The sequence below is a fragment of the Ictalurus punctatus genome, chromosome 18, assembly GCF_001660625.3.
Source record: "Ictalurus punctatus breed USDA103 chromosome 18, Coco_2.0, whole genome shotgun sequence".
NCBI classification, from domain to species: domain Eukaryota; kingdom Metazoa; phylum Chordata; class Actinopteri; order Siluriformes; family Ictaluridae; genus Ictalurus; species Ictalurus punctatus.
Window position 1 is genome coordinate 23,975,046 of NC_030433.2, and position 20,967 is coordinate 23,996,012.

The 20,967-nt window shown below is 41.3% G+C and overlaps 2 protein-coding genes and 4 non-coding genes across 10 annotated transcripts; all 6 read left to right on the forward strand.

Annotated features, from left to right (window-relative positions):
• Positions 1–1,843: 1,843 nt before the first annotated feature.
• On the forward strand, positions 1,844–11,068 carry tmlhe (trimethyllysine hydroxylase, epsilon). 4 transcript variants are annotated; one of them, XM_017492323.3, is made up of 8 exons: positions 1,844–2,069; positions 3,465–3,618; positions 4,156–4,332; positions 5,733–6,012; positions 7,817–7,936; positions 9,330–9,566; positions 9,916–10,054; positions 10,174–11,068. In XM_017492323.3, the coding sequence occupies exons 2-8, from the start codon at positions 3,468–3,470 to the stop codon at positions 10,303–10,305; spliced, it is 1,236 nt and encodes a 411-aa protein (XP_017347812.1). In that variant the 5' UTR covers positions 1,844–2,069; positions 3,465–3,467; the 3' UTR covers positions 10,306–11,068. The 4 variants fall into 4 exon arrangements, with proteins under 4 accessions (XP_017347812.1, XP_017347813.1, XP_053543844.1 ...); XM_017492324.2 differs by lacking the exon at positions 1,844–2,069 and adding an exon at positions 2,771–2,854; XM_053687869.1 differs by lacking the exon at positions 1,844–2,069 and adding an exon at positions 2,927–3,063.
• A 3,098-nt stretch (positions 11,069–14,166) lies between these two features.
• On the forward strand, positions 14,167–20,853 carry dkc1 (dyskeratosis congenita 1, dyskerin). Of its 2 annotated transcripts, none has more exons than XM_017492319.3 (15): positions 14,167–14,256; positions 15,145–15,203; positions 15,480–15,566; positions 15,938–16,029; positions 16,259–16,443; positions 16,657–16,721; positions 17,009–17,135; positions 17,357–17,487; positions 17,743–17,886; positions 17,980–18,100; positions 18,724–18,842; positions 18,959–19,062; positions 19,486–19,552; positions 19,680–19,853; positions 20,180–20,853. In XM_017492319.3, the coding sequence occupies exons 1-15, from the start codon at positions 14,241–14,243 to the stop codon at positions 20,240–20,242; spliced, it is 1,554 nt and encodes a 517-aa protein (XP_017347808.1). In that variant the 5' UTR covers positions 14,167–14,240; the 3' UTR covers positions 20,243–20,853. The 2 variants fall into 2 exon arrangements, with proteins under 2 accessions (XP_017347808.1, XP_017347809.1); XM_017492320.3 differs by having other exon boundaries at positions 19,489–19,552.
• LOC124629182 (small nucleolar RNA SNORD83) lies at positions 16,072–16,149 on the forward strand. Its single transcript, XR_006984092.1, has one exon. It is a non-coding gene; the product is annotated as a small nucleolar RNA SNORD83 (small nucleolar RNA).
• On the forward strand, positions 17,191–17,275 carry LOC124629184 (small nucleolar RNA SNORD83). The gene has a single exon (XR_006984094.1). It is a non-coding gene; the product is annotated as a small nucleolar RNA SNORD83 (small nucleolar RNA).
• LOC124629192 (small nucleolar RNA SNORA36 family) lies at positions 17,540–17,678 on the forward strand. Its single transcript, XR_006984102.1, has one exon. It is a non-coding gene; the product is annotated as a small nucleolar RNA SNORA36 family (small nucleolar RNA).
• On the forward strand, positions 18,570–18,648 carry LOC124629183 (small nucleolar RNA SNORD83). Its single transcript, XR_006984093.1, has one exon. It is a non-coding gene; the product is annotated as a small nucleolar RNA SNORD83 (small nucleolar RNA).
• Positions 20,854–20,967: the final 114 nt, after the last annotated feature.

Genomic DNA, 20,967 nt, shown 5'->3' on the forward strand with positions numbered 1-20,967 from the left:
ACTGCTTCCGCCGAGATTTTGCAGTGTGCAACCGATGCACACCACGAGAGTCAAACAATCCCATGATGCAACGGGACTGGTGCGGACCGGCTCGGAAGAATAAGAAAAAAACGTGAAAGACAGTGTCGGCTCTTTTTAAGTATTAAACCTTGATTAAATGGGATTTGTTTAACAATACCCGAATAAATATGATTTTTGTGTTTATGATGACGTCAAAGGTCATGTGACAATGCTAACATGGCGGTAGTATGTCCGGGACTGTAGTTATAATCCACACACATACTGATTAGTTTTATCAATCAACCCTCTTCACAGAGTTCTTATCTATGTTACCTTTACGAATAAACTCCCTCTCACTTGCTAAGGCGACGTCCCAGGACGATGCCAAAGTGTACCTAGCCTGTATCTGAATCCAGGTCCTTCTTTACCACCAAAGAGCCAGATAGACTATCTGACACTCAGAAGAGCTGCAGAAAGTCTTGCTGTAATACAGAATTCTACCCGTAGATATACTGCAATCTTTGATATGTTAAACTTATGTTATTAATTGCTTTAAATTAATTAATTCATCTTCAGTTATTTTCTTTTTTTTTCCTAATCAGGGTCACGGTGAATCCTGAACCTATCCTGGGAACGCTACGCAGAAGGTGGAAGAATTCACCCTAGATGGGACGCCGGTCCATCACAGAATTACTTTTAATTTTACAGACATTTGTTTACATAGTGTGCACTTCATATCAGTTTTACTACAGTTCCTGAATAATTCCTTACAAGATAAATGACGATAATAAACTGAACTTTAACAGATCACAAAGCCGTTAAGCACCGGATTAACATCTGTCTGAAACATCAGGGCCGCATTTGGCCCTGGGATGGGACTTCTGACTCCTGACTTATGATCTAATGGTCATTTTTTGATAGGTGGCGGTAGCTCATTGGTTAAGACAGTGGTTTTCAAAGTGGGGGCCACTCGGGGGGCCTCAACAATTTGGTGTGAAAAATTAATTCTCACTCTCAGACAACCACACACACACACACACACACACACAATCAATTCCTAATGTAATGTAATGTAATGTAATGTAAATATGTAAGATGTAATTATTAATAATAAAAAAGGGGGTGGGGATATATTAAGAAGTGTGTATTTTTAATGTGTTTTAAAGACATCTTGCAAAAGGGGGGCCTCAGTCAAATATTAATGAAATTTGGAGGGCCTTGTCCTGGAAACGTTTGGGAACCCCTGGTTAAGATATTGGTCTGATTAGAAGGTCGCGAGTTCAAATCCCACAAACACCAAGCTGCCACTGCGGGGCCCTTGAACAAGGCCCTTAACCTTCAAACTGCTCAGCTGTATATATAAGATAACTGTAAGTCACCGGATGTCTGCCAAATGCCATAAAGTAAAACCTTTTCAGGCGCGAAAAGAAAATATTTTGAGGTGTCATAGTGAAAATGATGCAGGTACATTTTGGAGTTTCTCTGTAAAAACTATTTTACCATACTCTACCTTCATATATTATTAAGGTGTTATTTATTTGCATGTTCCATTGCTATAATTTACCTGTTTAGAAAGTTCGTTCTTTGAGTATATATATGAGTAAATGGTCGCTTTGGGCCCCTAAATGTTCAGAAATGTTCAGATCCTGCTTTTGACCCTGAAAACCCAAAGAGTTTGAGAGCCCACTTTCTTCTAGAGGGCTTCTGGGGAGCTGCTCTTGATCCAGTCAGTCAATGACGTCTTTTGTGGGCGGTCCTAGGGAGCGGAAGAGCCAATGAGAGTGAAGATTTTTTTTTTTTTAAAACAACACAACCTCGTGAACGTGGCGCGCATGCGTGTTCCTGTTGTACGCGCTCAGGGTGTGAGAGAGAGAGAGACACTGAGAGACTGCGAGACTGCACTGTAGTGAGCTGTTGTCGTTTAACAGTGTCATAGATGACTTCAGTTTAATAATTAATATTCGCAGCTGTAGCTGGATGTTCTTTTTCCCTGTAAGGTGTGAATTAAAGGTCATTTCGTGGTAAAGAGAGTGTGAAGTTCATTCCTGCCATCTTTCTAACACGCACCCGTGAGTATGCTTTATGCCATTTGTTTTCTGGACTATGTTTGTGCATTGAGTTCATGCAAAAAATAAAACATTAAATGCAATCATGCAATTAGAGGATGCAGTTTAGATGCATACATCAGTCGTTTTGTGTATGCATGTGTGAATATCTGTGAAAACATTACATTATGTTTGGCAGTCACTCAGCTTAGAACATATTTAGTAACTGCTGTGAAAGAAGCAGGAAATGAACACTGTAATAAAAACAAACAAACAAATAAATAAAAACAAAACCCTGACAGTAATGTACTGGCAGCAGAGTACTGTACAATTTTACAGTAAAGTACTGTTTCCAGTAATATACTGTAGCCTACGTTGAAAATAAAACATTTGCCTGATGTAAATATTTCAAAGCCACTTTACAATCCAGGAAGGTTAAAGGTCTCGCTCGAGGACCGGACCAAGTCCGCTTGGCCACTGTCGTGGATAAATCAACCTTTTCATCCCAAGTCAAAAACTTCAGAGACGGAGAGTTTAGTACAGTAGATGTCAAAAACGAAGTAAACTTTATTGAAAACCGATAAAGTGTGACAATGTTTACATGGACAGCAGTAATCTAATTATTGACGTTACTCTAAGATAATAATGTGATTAAGGTGTTTACATGAGTCGCTTTTAGAATACTCCTGTCATGATCCCGTTTTACGCCCGCGTCATTACGTCACCGCGCCACGCCCTCCGACGTCCCTCTAGAATTTCACGTATCAACATACAGTTCGTCTTCGTTATGGAACCGTATACAGTTTTCGGTGTTTTTTTTGTTGTTGTTTGTTTGATTGTTTTTTACGGACGCTTTAAGTGCAGTTAATTATTTGTCATGCTGTACGTGCTAATAGACAACTGCTTGAAGCGGTGTGTGTGTGTCGCAAGAGAGTTCGGTTGTGTCCCAAATCGCACACTTTCCTACTATAGGCCTGTAGTGGGGAAAAATACATGTACCTCGGCTGCTATATAGACGGTAAGTACGCGATTTGGGACACACCCACCGCTTCAAGCAGTTGTCTATTAGCACGTATAGCATGACTAATAAATAACTGCACTTAAAGCTTTTTTAACTCCTATTGCTTATTCGGTTATGCTTAAGTAATAATTCTAAATGTTAGTTACACACATTGATTACGCTTGATGAATATTTTCTATGCCATGCTTGAATTTGAACTTGAAACAATCCACGAATTTTAAGATGTGGAAACAAATACATAGGTTTTTTTTTTATTATTATTATTATTTTTTTTTTTTTTTACTGTAAACCAATTCACTATTCTAATTCCTTAATTATCTACAGTACAGGCCTGTAAAACTATTTTTAACATTATTATTATTATTATTATTATTATTATTGTATTGACTGTTTTGCAGATCATGGCTTTAATCCAGTTCTGGAAGCTGCGAGCGTCTGTGCGGTCTGCGTCTCGGGCCTGGGGTTGTGCGCCTGTGATGGTTGGAAGCAAAAAAAGCCAACACACAGTGGCTGGGGGTTCTCGTAACTGGCAGCTGCTAGACGACTGCTTTGGTACGTGTTTTTCACTTGGACAGCGAGGGGGAAAAAAAAAGAGAAAAGAAAAAGCCTGGCACACATGAATGGTGTCCAAGTGATTAAAGTTTGTTAAAATTCTCACTTTTTAGCCAAGAATAACACACATTGGGTTGTGCTGTTCTACCAAAATAATCCCCTTCTGTGCAGGTGAGATATCATACCACCCAGTAGTGGATTCTCTCGTGTGAGAAAACCTAAAACCTTGTAGCGTTACTGGTACAAAACGAGCCGACACTGGAGACTCCTTCCATGATTATACGTCACGACGTACGTTTTAAAAATCTGTTTATTATCATTAGGCTTAGAGCATCTGCTGTAAAAGTCCCTGTGAATGAGTACAGACACGATAACATATTAGACCGATCGTTTATATTACAGCTCGCACTACAGAGGTGAGGTTATGGACAATTAATTCGCACGTTCCTCTTGGTAGAAAGACATTTTAAGTCAATAAATATCTAACCGTCTATTGTTTTTGAGCATTGTTATGTGACGTCTTGTTTCACTCTGCAGAACTTCAATATGGTGGTCAGGTGATGCACTTTAACTACGTGTGGCTGAGGGATCACTGCCGCTCGGCCTCGTGCTACAACTCCAAAACCAACCAGCGCAATTTAGACACCGGCAGCATTGCCCTCGACATCCGGCCCACGAAGACCCGGGTGGACGAGGAGAATCTCTTCCTTACATGTAAATCCCAGTGTGACTGCTGAGTAAATCTGTGGTCACGTTCTTTAATTGAAACAAGACACGCAGGACAACCTGTTTTTCCCTTAGATATAACAGTCTCTCATTTTTATTTATTATTATTATTTTACCAGATTTATTGTGTAAGACTCCACACTATTTCTTTATTATCGTAGTCTCTTTCTCTTGGAGATGTTTCAGTCTTTTATATTTTCCCAGCAGATGTTTGACTTTGTGCCAATGCAAAGATGGGTATATCTTTACTAAGCAAAGATAAGGCATAATAGGAAAGATAAGAACTTTGACTCTTTTAAAAAACCTCAGCAGGTTGCCGTCGAAGCAGTCATTACACTCGCTATTCTCTAGATGTTACTGTGTACGTGAAATTAGGGTTAATTAGTAATCCTGCGCTGAGCATCTATCTGTTACTTTGACTGAAAGAGAAGTGAGTTTGTGCTTTGGCTTGACTGGTGAATAAGGAAAAATACATAACAGGGAATATACGGTATCGTGTCCGTCATCGAAGTCAACTCAAGAGTGAAATGTAGGATACAAACATTTTTCCTAACAGGAACTAGCTGGATTTTCATATATACCGAATGTTTATCAATGGACGTTGTCGCAAAGCAGCTTTACAGAAATCCAGATATGAATTCTGGAGCAAGCCAGATGTGACAGCGGCAGGGAAACCTCGAGAGGAACCAGACTCAAAAGCGAACCTGTTCTGATCTAGGTGACACCAGATAGTGCGATCTTTTAATAATTTCTCTTCTATACCTGTTTATTGTGTAGTCAAGCACTGTTCATGTGTTGAAAGAGCTTGAGTATGAACATCAGGGTCATTTCTAAATTCATTCGACTTTTAACTTTACGTCTGTTGTATCCAAGTGAAGTTACTCCATGTTCAGTGAGTGAGCCTGGAGCCGTGGATCGGGTAGGTCGGGAAGTCAGAAGGAGTCAGGATCACTGGGAGCTTGACCGCATCCAGACATCCCAGTTGACCACAACACGCTATGCCCATGAACCCTCCAGAGCTACACCTTTACCTAAAAGAAAAGCTGTTAATAAAACACTTGACTAAAACAAATACTAATTGGAAGGCTGTTTCTTGGGGCTTTGTAAGAAAACGCTACGCCCCCTGCTGTAGTCTTTATTATTCCAGGTACCAACATAGAGCCTGTGCCTTTTGAACGAAGCAGGTGTGGTGAATCATAAAAGAGCAAAGGTTGACTCGGATACTGCGGCGCGAGACCGTTCAGTGTTGTATTGGTCAAGAGTAGAGTTTTATCATTCATTTATTGTCGAAACGTTTTGCCAATACATTCATTTGTATCCAGCTTGATAAATAAGTACAGTAAACATAAAACGGCTAATAAATATACTCCGTATTTTGCGATGCACAGGGCCTGATGGTCACATTACACGGTACAACCTGGCCTGGCTGGCGAAGAACAGCTACCAGGGCCAGAAATCGAGTGCTATACAACCACGCATCCTGTGGAACTCTGAGATTTACACAAACGCCAAAGTGCCTTCCGTCAGCTGGGAAAAGTTCATGAGCTGTGACGATGAGCTGAAGACATTTCTGAGCAACTTCCTACTGTACGGAATTGCGTTTGTAGAGGACGTTCCGGCCACAATCGATGACACTGAAACAGTGACCAAAAGAGTTAGCATTATCAGGTGAGACGTTCTCTAATACCGAAACTCGGAGATGTTTTATTAGTTAGCATAACATTTACATGAGCTCTGATGCCAGGTCCTTCTTTAGTTTACAGTCTGTATACTTCATTAGGGCTGGGCGATATGATATCATATCAAGATCATGATAAATATTGTCACAATACACTTCTCAGAGACATCGAAGGTATGGTGATATTGTTTTCTACTGGCTGATTAGATGTTAAAATAAAAGTTTGTCATAATTTTGAAAAAAAAAAAACCCGCAATACTTCTGTTTTGCTGGTAGTTGGTTAACAAACCTTTAGACTATCGCGATACTATTGCATATCGTAGAAATGTCTTCGATTGTCATATCATTCACCTCTAACTGCCACACCGTCTTGCCCATGCTTAACTGGTAACTTAACCCTTGTGCGTCAATGAAAATTTTTTACACGTAGGTCCATAGAGGACAAAAATATCCATGTTCAAAAACTGATAAAAATATGATATATTAATGTTTTTTTTCCACTTTCACTGACTTTTTTTTTTTTTTTTTTTCCAGCATCAGTTCTATTCATAATTAATTACCACACATTCATTCATTTTCAGAATTGTAACCCTTTAAACGCTGGGGTTTGTTTACATAATGCCACAGATGTTTTGGGTTTTTTTTTTTTATATGGAAAAAAAGAAAAATAGCAGTTATTTTCCATATACTAAATGCTAAGCAGATTTTTTTTTCTTTGATTATTACAGTCTTTGACATGTCAGTGATTAACAACATTCATTTTGATGCATTCATGTTTTTTATGCAGTGTCGGATTTGGAAAAAGCAAACAAACAAACAAACAAACAAAAAAACAAGCTACCACTCAGGTCCATAAAGGACAAAAATGTCCATGTCAAAAAAATGTTATAGAAATATTAATATATTATTTCTTTTCACTTTCACGGATTTCTATTCTTTTCCCCCCTAGTATCAGTTCTGATCATTATCACGAACATTCATTCATTTCCCGAATTTTAACCCATTAAACGCTGGTTTCTTTACACAATGCAAAAATCTTCAAAGCTCAGGAACCTTCTTTGACTCGTATGCATGGGGTGGGATTTGTGATTTCCGGTACAATATCATTTCTTTCATTCAAACCGTTCACACACACACACACACACATAAAATTTCTGTACACGCATACAAACCACAACTCTGATATCCACACACACACCCACACCCACACACACGCACAATTATAGCTGCATCATTTATTCAGTCGGTCTGCGGCGCTCTATAATATAACAGAATCAGAAAAAAGGAAAAGCGTGGATTTTCCCCATGAAGCTAAACCTGAGAAAATACTAAACATTTCAGAATTATAAAAAAAATAAATTAAACGTTTTGAAACCTTGTCAACAAAATAAAAGCCGTTTAAGACAGAATACGCATGATTTTATGCTTAAACGTCACGGGATTAAATATTGCAGTTTGAATGGGTTTCAATGGGGACGTTTTTGTCCTTAAGGTCCTGAGCGGAACTATTCTGTGTACGTAGTATAAAATAGATTTATGAAAGCAAATGAGGGTGAAATATTAAAATTCCAATAAAAATACACACCCTTTTTGAAAATTTATGCTGTTTGCATGAACACAGACGAAATGCTAAAAAAAAAAAAAAACTAAAATAATTAATTAATTATTGAAAAAGACAAAAATGTCCACAAGGGTTCAAATGTTTAGCAGTGCTTCCTCACATTTCAAATCGCAAAATGACCTACACACATTTCTGTGCTTGTACCCTGACCAGAACTACTCTTGTGTTTCCAGAGAGACGATATACGGCCGAATGTGGAGTTTTACGTCCGATTTTTCCCGAGGTGACACAGCGTACACAAAACTGGCCCTGGACCGCCACACAGATACCGCTTACTTCCAAGAGCCCAGTGGGTGCGTATGCAAAAAAAAAATCTCGATTTGACTCCGTGAGCTTCTGTAGCCTGGCCCCGGTTCATGCTCACCTTACAGGACCTTCCAACGTGACAAAAGATGGAGAGCCGCCTTCTTCTGTATCTGTTGAAAGTGCTGAGGAAGTAAGAACATGACTATAGAAACGAAATCATGGCTTTGTTTCAGTTCCCCTCTGCCACCTCCGGATTAGTTTAATCTTCCTGCTGTATGCTTCGCTTCGCTTCGTCGGTGCTACACGGGACCGGTCACGTCTCTGTCGCATAACTGTGATCTGGGGGCTTGAACTCCTCATTGAAGTGCAGTAGACTGAATACACGGATGCAGTGAATCGAACCCTGGTGCGTTTTCCTCTTTACGCAGGTGAGAACGCAGCAATCGCAGTCGGGTGCGGACCAAAACAGCCGGTCCAAGACCGGTGGTATCAGTCCGGTCCCAAGCAAATTCTAGCACAGTTTGATTGCGGTGAGAAAGCGATTCGAATTCCGATTTAACCCGAATGCAGGAAGCGATTCGAACATGCAGCGTGTTTTGGGTTGCACCGTTTATTTCTGCAGACGTGAGCTGCTAACCTGAGCCGAAGGACAGAGCTGAAACGCCGACACTGCTGTGATGGGTTCTGGATTTTATACGTTTATGAAGTAATATATCGAGCATGGCTACGTGTTCCTTCGTCCTTTTGTGATATTTATCATTTCTGAAACTTTCATACCTGCCCAATGATTGAAGGAAGGAGCTTCACGCATTCTTTTTCAGCCCTACATGCACCTCAGCCACCTTTTTATTTCATTTAATTTTTGTTTTGTTTTTTTGTTTAGTTTAATTACATGGAGTGTGAAAACAAAAGAAACCAAACTCGACAACCGGATAAGTAGGTGTGAAAGCTTCAGTAGAGTACACGGGAGACCCATGGTAAGAGCGCAAGAGAGCTTTTTGTATTTGCCCTATGCACCGTAATGCAGTTTAAAAAAAAAACAAAAAAACAACTAATAACACTACGTCTTCCAAGTTCACTTGTGGATTTCTGCTTAGCTTGCGCTTTGCTTTACTCGTGGTCACATACACACTTGCTCGGCACACTGCTCAGAGAGAGAGAGAGAGAGAGAGAGAGAGAGAGAGAGAGAGAGAGAGAGAGAGAAAAGGACCCCCACCACCCCCACCACCGTCCCAGTGCAGACCCACGCTAAACCACCACTTCTTTGCTGCAGTTCTGATCTTTTTGATAGAAGATGTAGTCATTCGCTTATAGTAAAATGTTTATTTCTATACAATTAAACTGTTTAGGCCCAGAATGTTTTTCTGTTCTGTTTTTCTGCCCATATCTTATTCCAATGTCCACTTTCCCACACTTTTCCTCCGCCTGGCTGTACGGCAGGATTCAGGTCTTCCACTGCCTGAGGCACGAGGGGACAGGCGGCAGGACTCTGTTAGTGGACGGCTTCTACTCCGCGAACAGAGTGCTCGAGCAGTCTCTTGAAAACTTCGAGCTTCTCTCACGTGTCCCCATAAAACACGAGTTCATCGAGAACCTTGGCACCCAGGTCAACCACATGATCGGCATCGGCCCAGTTCTCAGCGTCTACCCCTGGAACAACGAAGTCTACATGATGAGGTATAAGAGCAGTCACATTCTTACGTGACATGACATACGGTGTCATTCGATACCACTTAAGTACATAACAAGAGTCTGTTTATATAATAAGTACACACTGTCCTCTTGGTCTTCAAGCTGGAGAGAGTATGGGAGGGTTAATTAAAATAAATAAATAAATAACAAACCCTGGCTGATTCAACCAGGTTAAAGGAAACACTAGAGCGATTAGGAAGTGGATAGCTGCAGATATGAGACTCTACTCGGTATAGAGAAGAACGCAGGATTCAAAAACACGTTTGCGCTTCAGGGAGCTGTCTGACTGTAACCTAATTTTTGTTATATTGCATTTGTTATCAATGTACCTTAGGTATAACAACTACGACCGTGCCGTGATAAACACAGTTCCTCACAACGTCGTACAGCGCTGGTATGCGGCACACAGACATCTCACTGACGAGCTCAGGAAACCAGAGAACGAGCTGTGGGTCAAACTCAAACCGGGCAAGGTAACAGATCCTGAAAAAACCTGGACACTATTCTTTAACCTATAGACAGTAAACATCTATTATCCACTGTATTGTGATGAGAAAGTGCTCAGTATTATTGTTACGTTCTGTCTGTTAAGGTTCTCTTCATCGATAACTGGCGAGTGCTGCATGGTAGAGAATCCTTCACAGGATTTCGTCAGCTCTGTGGCTGCTATCTGACCAGAGATGATGTTCTCAACACAGCTCGCTCCCTGGGCCTTCAGGCTTGATCATCAGCTGACCAGCGCTGGAACAGCAAAGAACAAGCTACATCGCTGTAGACTAGCAAAAACCCAGACCTGCAGAATTGCTGAAATCTGTGAAGCTCATCAGTTCACGTTCAAGGTTCGAAGTTAAAGTGTAAAGACTTCCGAGTTCTGAGGAGATCCTCATCGCCACAGGCGAGGAATCATTCTGATGGTACTGCCATTTTTATTAAAGATATGTTTGAAGAATATACACAGAGAAATGCGGAAATGAGGCTGGGAGACACAAGGAAGAGAAATTCTAGCACTTTGACAATGATGGTATTCGGTGATCATGGTTATGCTTTCAATTGGGAATGTAGATGTTTTAATGTGGAAAGGGTTGCACCAACACACCGTGGTTTATGTTCATGGATTATAGTCTTTTATGAGCGAAACATGCAAATAAATGTATTAAACAATTGTGCACGGGGAACATTTTAAAATGCGGTCAAAAGACAGTACAGTAAATTACTGTGTGGAGACTTGACGTAGAGAACCTGTGAGATGTTACGGTAATCAGGCTTCCAGAAAAACAGACAGTTATTATTATTATTTTACAGTACTTTCCCAAGCTGTAAACTGATATACAATCCGAAAAATATTACGGTAATTAACCTTCCACTAATCGATCATTGTTATTGTATCGATTTTTATTGTAATGAACATCAAATGCCAAATTACAGTAATTAAGATGTTATAAAAACAATTTGTTTTAATTTTTGTTTAAATAAATATTTTACAGTAATGATTTTTATTATTGTTATTATTTTTATGTCTACTGACTTATTTTCAATTTTATAGAAATTTACAAAATGAAGTAGAAATAAGTACTGTGTAATCAAACAGGTTCCAATGTATATTACCCCCCCCCCACACCCCCCACCCCACTCACCACTTCTTTTGCCTGTCTCTCTCTCACCACTTCTTTGAGGATATTGAGGTAGTAAGTGTAGGTTTCACAGTTCTCTAAGTGCCTTTGCACCATGGCACTTAATTTTGAGCTAAAAATATCATGAGGAGTAACACTAGGGCTTTATCTCCTTGTCACAGTTGGGAGTGATCATTATAGAGCTTATTGTGACGTGACATTCCTGTGCCTGAAACCCATTCCCCCAGGCCCAGGATGTACTGCACTTCACTGTACTGTACTTCCACCGTCATAATACCTCAAGTGGTGTGGAGGCACCAATCACTTTGTGTAATATACACTAGTTTGGATCGCTTTAATTCCCAGCAATTCAAGCACAAACCTCACACAGCCTTACTACTCTCATGACGCCTTACTACTCGATGGGCCACACCCTGTACCAAGTGTGCTGATAAGTGAGTAAGCACTTGCCAATCTTCTCTAAAGCAGTTAGCAAAGATAAAAGGAATGAATGCAGGTGGAGAAAAGTATACTTTGAATGTCCAGCTGTTGATTTTGATGAATGTGTTGAAGACCGGCGTGACTGGACGCCATGCATGTATTTCAAACAGTTTGTTACTAATGAAATGCTACAGGAACTTGCAAAACAAACAAACTTGTCCAGTGTACAGAAACAGGAAAAGTCATTGAACACAACTGACAAAGATATTGAGCAGGTCTGCACATGCACGTGGGATTAGTACGAGCCTATTGGGAGATGAAGGCAAAGTCTTCCCACAGTTTGTGATGTGATGTCTTGAGATCGATTTCTGAAATTGTTGACACTGATTCACTTTCAGGACAACCTCAATGTGTCCGATGATGCAATGAAAGATAAACTACGGAAACTCTGGCCATGGTTACAAAAGCTACGAGAACAATTTCTTTGCATACCTCCTGAAGACTGTCATGCAGTTGATGAAATGATGCTGCCATTCAAGGGAAAATCTAATCTACATGAATATATGCCAGCAAAACCTCACAAATGGGGGTTCGAGATGTGGGGATGAGTTAGATAAAGTAGCTTTCTTTATGATTTTGATGCTTGTCAAGGTGCAGAAAATCCAGACAGAGATCTGATGTTGGTGTTGGTGGAGATGTTGTCCTGAAAATGACATCCAGCAGGAAAAAAAAAAAAATCATAAGGTCTTTGCAGACAACTATTTTACATCAGTTCCACTGGTGGAACACCTACAACAAAGAGGAATCCACTACATAGGCACAGTCTGAATGAACAGGGTAAAAGACTGCAACAAGCTGGAGGAAAAAGATTTGAAGACGAAGGGAAGCGAGTCAGTGGATTTCAGAATAAACCAAGACAACAACATAATTGTAAGATGGATTGACAACAAATCTGTAAACCTACTTTCTTCTTTCATTGGCATCGAACCAATGGGAAATGTGAAACGCTGGGATAGAATTCCAAAACACACACAATGGTTCCCAGACCAGCCATTGTTGAAACATTGGGAGGTGGGAGGTGTTGACTTCCTTGATATAAATGGTAAATGGCGCACTTATATAGCGCTTTTATCCAAAGCGCTTTACACTGTGTCTCATTCACCCATCAATAGTAGCAGAGCTGCCACGCAAGGTGCTAACTTGTCATTGGGAGCAACTTGGGGTTCAGTGTCTTTCCCAAGGGCACTTCGGCATGTGGAGTCACGCGGGCCGGGAATCGAACCACCAACACTACGATTAGTGACAACCCGCTCTACCGCCTGAACCACAGCCGCCCCATATGCTGTGTGCACTTTACAAGTTCAGCTTCAAATCCCGAAGATGGCATATGTACATTTGGTGGCATTCTGTCACAGTGGCAGTCATCAATGCATGGAACCTCTATAGAAGCAACTGGAGCAACGCATGCTCCAATGCATTCTGGATGAAACGCATGACCTTGCAAAGGTTTCAGACTTCTGTTGGCACTTCTCTCACAAGTGCAGGAAAGGGCAAAATCAAGTGTGGCAGACCACTATCCTCTCCAGAACCGGACGCACCCCACCCCCGTAAAAGGCCTAACTCCAGTGTGCTTCCTGATGTGAAAACGGATGGCATTGGTCATTTCCCAACATGGGAAACCCGACAGAGATGCAAGCACTGCACTTCATACGTGTCTACAATGGGAAATGTAAAGTCCATCTTTGCCTGAACATGGATAGAACCTTTTTTTTTTTTTTTTTTTTTTTGCCAATCCCAAGGTGAAATAAAAAGGTTGTAAAAACGTTCCTGTCATTCTTTTTTTTAAATAAAATAATTAAATAAAACAAAAAACTGAAATGCTCCAATGTTCCAAATGCAATGAACAATATGTTTGTGTTTCTAAAATAAACATTGTTGTGATCAATAAATTGCCATAAATGCCTGATGAATCAAAAATGATACAAAAGGAAAATTATATTTTTTATTTTGTTTTTATTTTGTCAAAGGGTCCAATAAACACTTCAATAAAAAAAAGAGAGATAATTTGATGTCAGGCTTCACAGGGTTAATACCTACCTACCAGATTTCAGCAGTATGTTGCTCGGCGAACAACGTAGACTTAAATACCTGAAATCTTATTAAGCAGATAACTTCTAATAATGATTAATAATAAAAATAATGATTGCTGAATGCTAGTGCGGCCTGTAAGAGTTGTATCACAGGGGTCTGATTTTTCTCACAACTGTAACCCTGTAATATAGAATTTTATGTTTTAAAAAGGCAAATCTTTAAAATTGAAAAAAAAAAAAAAAAGAGAAAACGTTTACAAATTAATACATTAAATACACCATAGCGGGGAGAAAGTATTTTTTATTTAATGTGACGTGTATATGATTCAAAACAAACTGGAATTCATATCGAATTACTTTCAAGCTAACAAACATGGCGCCCCAGGCTCTCCAACCGTTTCATCGCGAGACTACAAAACAACGCGAGACTTCAGAACCTTGCGAGAGTGGCCGCGAGGCGGTGTTTCAGACATGCGCAGACACTCCCACGTGTTCCTCGCAGGCGCACAAGACGGAAGATGGCGGACTGTGAATGTACGTGGTATTTTTAAAACTCTCTTTTATGGTGTTACGACTGTTTTATCGCCTTTTTAAAAGAAAAGCAGCATAGGATTTGTATCAGTGTAATATGCGGGTCATGTTTCGTGTATTTATTTTTTAAATAAATATTAATCGAAGCATGATGTGTTGAATGTAAGGCAAGCAGCGGCATGGCGCGTGAGAAGTCCATTATCCTTCAAAAGGATTTATATAAACCAATATGCATGTATTTCAGCAGGATTTTTGCAGAAAATATACCAGTTTTTAGTGTTTGAAAATAAAAACGCCGCTATTATTATTATTATAGAACCGTATTATACATACTCGTGTTTTTGCATCGGTGGATAGATTTAAGGCTTGACTTAAATAAAAAGTTTTTACAAATGTAAGCCTTTTAATATGTCAGGAAGCTCATTTCGAAGTTTTGGAAGTGTAACTTCACATGAAGTGTGTATTTGCAATTTGATTTTTCTTCTAAAGTTTGCTAAGTTCGAATTACGTATTGGAACTTTGTTCACAGATGGTCAGTAAATAAATTTTAAAAACACCTACATTTGCATATTATTAAGTGTCTCTTTTTTAATTTTATAAAATGGTGTTGAAAGAAAAAAAAATGACTTAAGAACACACAAAAAAAGGGGTTTTCTGTGCACCACGTGGTGCTTGTGTGAGCCACGTGTTTGCGCCCATCTTGGCCTGGACTCTTAACTGTTCCTGCTTCATTCTGATGAAGCTGATTTTTTTTTTTTTTTTTTTAATCGTGGATCATTTTAAACCCATGAATTTATTTTGGGAAAGCTTTTAAAACTGTCCTGCTTTCTGAACTGTAGGATGGTAAACTGTGGCATTGTGATGTTAAACATGTCCTCCTTTTCTCCTCAGTCTCTTCTGCTAAGAAAGAGAAGAAGAAGAAAGCGAAGATTTCAGATGACGAAGTCGGGGTAATTATAATTCTCGATTTTAAGCGGTTTTACGGTTGAAAGGTCTGGCTGTGGTCCAATCTGAAGTGATCAGACTTCTTTACTACCTCCTGAAGTTACCACCTTTAGCAGTGGGGTTCCTTCTGTAGGGGTCGAAATATATAGTCTCTCAATCCCTGGACTGCGCTGTCCTGCAGACGTTTCGGCATAAAAACAGTCCCGGTTTTATGTCACTTCAGTATGAACCTCAGTGTTTGTTTTTTCGTGTTAATAAGTGGCTTTTTTTTATATATACAGGAAATCCAAGAAACGGGAGATTTCCTCATCAAGCCCGAATCCAAGGTTGCCAAACTTGACACGTCCCAGTGGCCTTTGCTGCTCAAGGTAAACCTCACTTTGAACGTGTTTTTGTCTCCGCGCAGGTTGACTCGGCATGTCGTATGATGAAAGTGTTCATCCATTCTCTGAGCGCGGCTGGTCCAGACCCTCTGCAGCTCCTTCGGTCCGTTCTGGACCGTGGGGTTCTGGTGGCCTTGTTCGTCCAGTGTTCTGCTGTTTCAGTAGGCTGGAGGTTCAGGTCATCAGGTGCAGAGAGACCAGACTGGCCTCGTCAAAGATGAGCGAACACGTCTGATCACATGCGTCTAAAAGCCTCCGTTTTAAAACGCTAGTTGAAGTCACTTTAACCGTGTGATTTATTCTGAAGGCAGAATTTTTATTATTTTTGTTTCTTGTCCGGTTGTATTTCTATCTAGAATTTTGATAAGCTGAACATCAGGACAGCGCACTACACACCCCTGCCCCATGGCTCGAATCCCCTGAAGAGGAACATTAACGATTACGTCAGGTAAACTCATCTGTCCGTGGTGTTCCTCGGGGTTTTGGCAAAGCCACATGATGTGATTTAGATAGCATTAGCACTCTGTGCAAAGATGACCTCCTAATCTATCACCCAAGACTGATGGCTGCTAATAAAGTTTCGACGCGGTTGCCGATTTGATAATTGTGTATATATATATATTTTTTAAAAATTTTGGTATAATTTTGGCTGCGACTTTTCTTAATTTTCTGTCCAGATCTGGTTTTATTAACTTGGACAAGCCAGCAAATCCGTCCTCTCATGAAGTGGTTGCGTGGATCAAAAGGATCCTGCGTGTGGAGAAGACGGGCCACAGCGGGACGCTGGACCCGAAAGTCACGGGCTGTCTGATCGTGTGCATCGACAGAGCGACGCGATTAGTCAAATCTCAGCAGAGCGCAGGTGAGTGGGATTTTTCTGTGCACTCGCTTTGGATTGCGGAGAACTGAACCTTCAGTAATAGTGAAGGTGTCTGGTGTGGAGCAAGTCCAGACAGCTCTTTAAAAAAAAAAAAAAACTTATTTATTTTTTAGAAGCTTGCTTGATTCTGTGAGCATGACCTCGCTCAGTAAAACCAGTGGCCTTTCCTCAGTACTCTTGTGCCGTGTGTTTCAGGCAAAGAGTACGTGGGCATAGTACGGCTGCACAATGCGGTAGAGAACGAACATCAGCTCGCGAGGGTAAGTGTTCGTACGTGTTCATAAGGGGGTCGACGTGAAATGATGAACCCGTTTATCCATTCTCTGAGTGTCTCCAGGCGCTCCTCTCTCCGCCGGGCTTCTCGTCGCTGCTTCAGCGTTCTGCTGTCGTAGCTGATGCTGGAGGACGTGCGGGTTTGGAGAGCCAGGATTCACCGAGGAAGACTTAATGGGGCTGATCTCGTATTGCAAATCCATCTATTCATATCTGCTCAAAAATCGTGGAAAATCGCGTAGTTTAAATTGGTGTATGTGGTTCTCCCGTGTAGGCTCTGGAGTGTCTCACCGGAGCGCTGTTCCAGAGGCCTCCTCTCATCGCCGCAGTGAAGCGACAGCTACGAGTCAGGACCATCTACGAGAGCAAGCTCATCGAATACGACCCGGAGAAAAGACTCGGTAAGCTTTAGCTATCTTTTAAGTTCACTGCTTTAAGAGTTTTGGATAAAATAAAGCCATATGATGTCATATAGATTGCATTAGCATTTTTATTTTTGGTGCAAAGATGACCTCCTATCTATCACCCGAGTCTGATGGCTTGTCCGACATTAGACTTTTCCCGACGTGAATGGGGAAACTCTGAACGGCGTCTGAAGAGTTTTTTTTTTTGCCTACTGCAGGTATTTTCTGGGTAAGCTGTGAGGCAGGGACGTACATCAGAACGCTGTGTGTTCATCTGGGGCTGCTGCTGGGAGTTGGAGGTCAGATGCAGGAGCTCAGGAGGGTTCGGTCTGGAGTGTTGGGCGAGATGGTACGTCTCTTAAGGTTGTGCGGTGGTATTGATTCAGGTTCACTGTGCACCTGACCAAAGTGTTGAGTTCAGTTCTGGGCTTCTTCCCCCCCAGTCCTGTTAATTAATCTTTGGTACATCAGCTGGCTGAAGATGAGCAGATGATGAGTTGCGCTTGTGGTGCAGCTTTACTACATCTTCCCCCAACATTCTCCATGCTTATTCAGGTGTGAGATGTGATGTGTGCTCATGAATTAATGAATTAATATCTGGCAGGACTGCATGGTGACCATGCACGACGTATTAGACGCTCAGTGGCAGTTTGATCACAACAAGGATGAGACCTACCTGAGAAGAGTCATCTTCCCTCTGGAGAAGCTGCTCATCAGCCACAAGAGGATCGTCATGAAGGACAGCGCGGTGTGTGTTCTTGCTTTTCCGTTCTGTTTGCAGTGCAAGCGAGTGTGTTATGGGTTCTGGTATATATGAGACACGTGTTTATTCTGCCATCAGGTCAATGCTATTTGCTATGGTGCTAAAATCATGTTACCGGGTGTGCTGCGGTATGAAGATGGCATAGAACTGAACCAGGACATCGTCGTCATCACGACTAAAGGAGAAGCCATTTGTACAGGTAATAACATCATATAAATGTAGTTACTCGACTTCTAACCTTAGGCCTCATCCACATGGGTAAATTCTTTTTCCTTTCTACATCCTGGCCTCTTGGGTCGTAAGAACTCCACCACTCCTGAACTACAAACTGCACTGCAAATGGATTTATTACATTTTTTTTTTTTGGGATAAGTTTACTTTTTAAGTAGTACTATGAAATCAAGCCTGACCATGACTAAGTGACGAGTAAATAACAAACCTTTAGCCGTGTTGGTGTTTCACCATCTCTACTGCTCCATTTGCAGCTCTTAATGTTATCCTTGAGGCGTTTTACATAACACTCGGATGTACTATCGCCACCTACTGGACTGGCATACTCATTTGAGCTGGTGGCGATATTCTCGTTTACACCAATAGCGTTTTTTTTTAATTATTATTTTTAACCTGTGTTTTTACCCTGCCCTTTGTAGATGAGGTCTTTAATCCCAACCACATGATGATATATATAGACAGCATTAGCACTCTGTGCAAAGATGACCTGGTATCTATCACCCGAGACTGATGGTTCTGGTTTTTAATTCTGATCCTCCTTAAATGGAAATGAATGGTTTTAAAAGAAAAAAAGCATGTTTGTTTTCGTAGCTGTAGCACTGATGACGACGGCGGTCATCTCTACGTGCGACCACGGCGTCGTGGCCAAGATCAAGAGGGTCATCATGGAAAGAGACACGTACCCACGCAAATGGGGTCTGGGTCCAAAGGTAAGCCCGACGAGAGAGGTGTTTTATTTATTCGTAAACGTGCGTTAAAACCTCTCGTTCTGTACGTTCGAACTTCTGTTTAAAGGATGTCGCAAATTTCGCACGTGTCTTTTCAGGCCAGTCAGAAGAAAATGATGATCCAGAAAGGCCTTCTAGATAAACGCGGCAAGCCGAACGGGAGCACTCCGGCCGACTGGAAGGAGGGTTACGTGGACTACAGGTACGCATCGTTCTCCTTGGGGCTGTGTTTAACCTTGGTCTTGAATGCGGTGCTTGTAGAGTCAGGTCCAGAATTATTGGCACCATGAGACCGTGTGTCCGGCGGTCGTCCTCGGTTTGTGGTGCACGAGGGTTCCGCTCGTTTTGGAGGTCTCTCTACATCAGTTTGTGCAGACTGTTATCCCTTTTTAGCCTGCGGTGACTCTAGAGGGAGTCTGTCTGCTACATGAACACGCAGAACTCGCGTGAACTCTGTCTGCAGTATGTGTGACAGGCCCGTGGGTTTTGTGGACATGGCTAAAATGGATCTTCAGACTGGTTTATTCGTGTGCGTGCCCGTCTGATTCACCGTACCATAGTTTCTGTCCGTTTTATGCCATTCTGACCGCGTTATGCTTTTTTTTTTTCTTTTTTCCTTTCCCAGCAGTAAACCCAAAGTAAAGGTAGAAGCAGCTGCTGAAGATGGTGACGCTGTTCAGGCAGGAGTAAAGGTGAACTGTCAGCTTCCTACTAGCTTGTTGCTTTAGTCGTGTTTTTTAAATTTATTTATCTTATTTGGTTGTTGTGTTTTTAAGCTTATGTTTGGAATTGAATTTTCTGCTAATCTTTTGCGTGCAGAGGAAACGCGATGAGAGCGGAAGCGAGGGCGACGCCGTGCCCTCGACCCCAAAGACAGACGAGGTCAAGAAAGAGAAGAAGAAAAAGAAGAAAGAAAAGAAAATGAAGCTGGCTGAGGAAGTAGCGGAAGCAGCAGAAGCCACCGAGGACGCAGCGGCAGAAGGGGAAGGAGAGGTGAGCACTACTGATACGATTATCTTCGTTTTAATCTTATACTTAATCGTGTCCAGGAAAACGATCAAAACTTATTTGTGTATATTGTATAAGAGTTTTGAAGCCTTTTGGTACGAGACGTCTCTTCCTCGGCCTTTTATAATCCAATTGGAATTCTCCGTCAGTAAAAGGAATCTCTTCGCCGTTAGCTCGGTAAACTCCCGACAGGTCTGTTTAGGTTGGTTGGGGTGCGGCAAATCTCAAACGCTGTTGGCTGTCGTGTCGAAGAGCTCGACCGAATTGCACGACGTCGCGTTTTAATATCCGTTGTTCGAACCCATTTGCAGGTCACAGAAAGCGCCAAGAAGAAGAAGAAGAAAAAGAAGGCGAAAGAGGCTGATTCGGACTGAAAATCTGATCCGATCTAACAGACTGTTAAAGCTCACCAAGTCAGGACAAGGTGACGTGACCACCGGGGATCAGCCATAAACTCGGCCCTGCTCCTGCTTCCCTTCCTCGGCCGGTCTTTCGCTGCCGTCAAACAAGTGACTGATTTTAAAGATCTCCAGTTAGCCTCTTTAAAAGCATGAACATTGAGAGAGAGTGTGTGTGTGTGTGTGTGTGTGTGTGTGTGTGTGTGTGTGTGTGTGTGTGTGTGTGTGTGTGTGTGTGTGGCAGAGCAGACCTGAAATCTCTGCAGGCAAATCATGTTCTGGACTTCAGTTTTATTCTGAAAATGATTCACCATCCCATCATCGTCATCATCTTGTTGATTAAAATGTCACCGTGAATATTGACACGTGGCTCGCAGCTTTCAAAGCTAAGAATTTTTTATTTTTTTTCCCTCTTCACCTTTTCTCAATTTTTTTTTTTTTTTTTTTTACACGTGAAAGTCAAGTCTTCTGCCTTTATTTGTACGTTAACGAATGTGCGTTTATTTTGTATTATGTATATAACAGAGGATCAACTTGTAATCCTGAAGCAGAAGAGTTGGATCAAATAAGAATTTTTGTTTTTTCTACATGCGTGTACTTTTGTCATCTATGACTCCCAACATGTTCGATGTAGTATCACACACTCCAGGTTTTCAGTGTTGGATATTTTATTCAGTCAACCGCGAAAGTGCAACACCATC

What these genes read in the sequence shown, in the direction of transcription:
- tmlhe (XM_017492323.3), top strand. Translation starts at nt 3,468, where the DNA reads ATGGCTTTAATCCAGTTCTGGAAGCTGCGAGCGTCTGTGCGGTCTGCG. An exon ending in GCTGCTAGACGACTGCTTTG is followed by an intron (nt 3,619 to 4,155) that starts GTACGTGTTTTT and finishes TTCACTCTGCAG; the next exon opens with AACTTCAATATGGTGGTCAG. An exon ending in GGAGAATCTCTTCCTTACAT is followed by an intron (nt 4,333 to 5,732) that starts GTAAATCCCAGT and finishes TGCGATGCACAG; the next exon opens with GGCCTGATGGTCACATTACA.
- dkc1 (XM_017492319.3), top strand. An exon ending in CAAATCTCAGCAGAGCGCAG is followed by an intron (nt 16,444 to 16,656) that starts GTGAGTGGGATT and finishes CGTGTGTTTCAG; the next exon opens with GCAAAGAGTACGTGGGCATA. An exon ending in CGGCAGAAGGGGAAGGAGAG is followed by an intron (nt 19,854 to 20,179) that starts GTGAGCACTACT and finishes ACCCATTTGCAG; the next exon opens with GTCACAGAAAGCGCCAAGAA.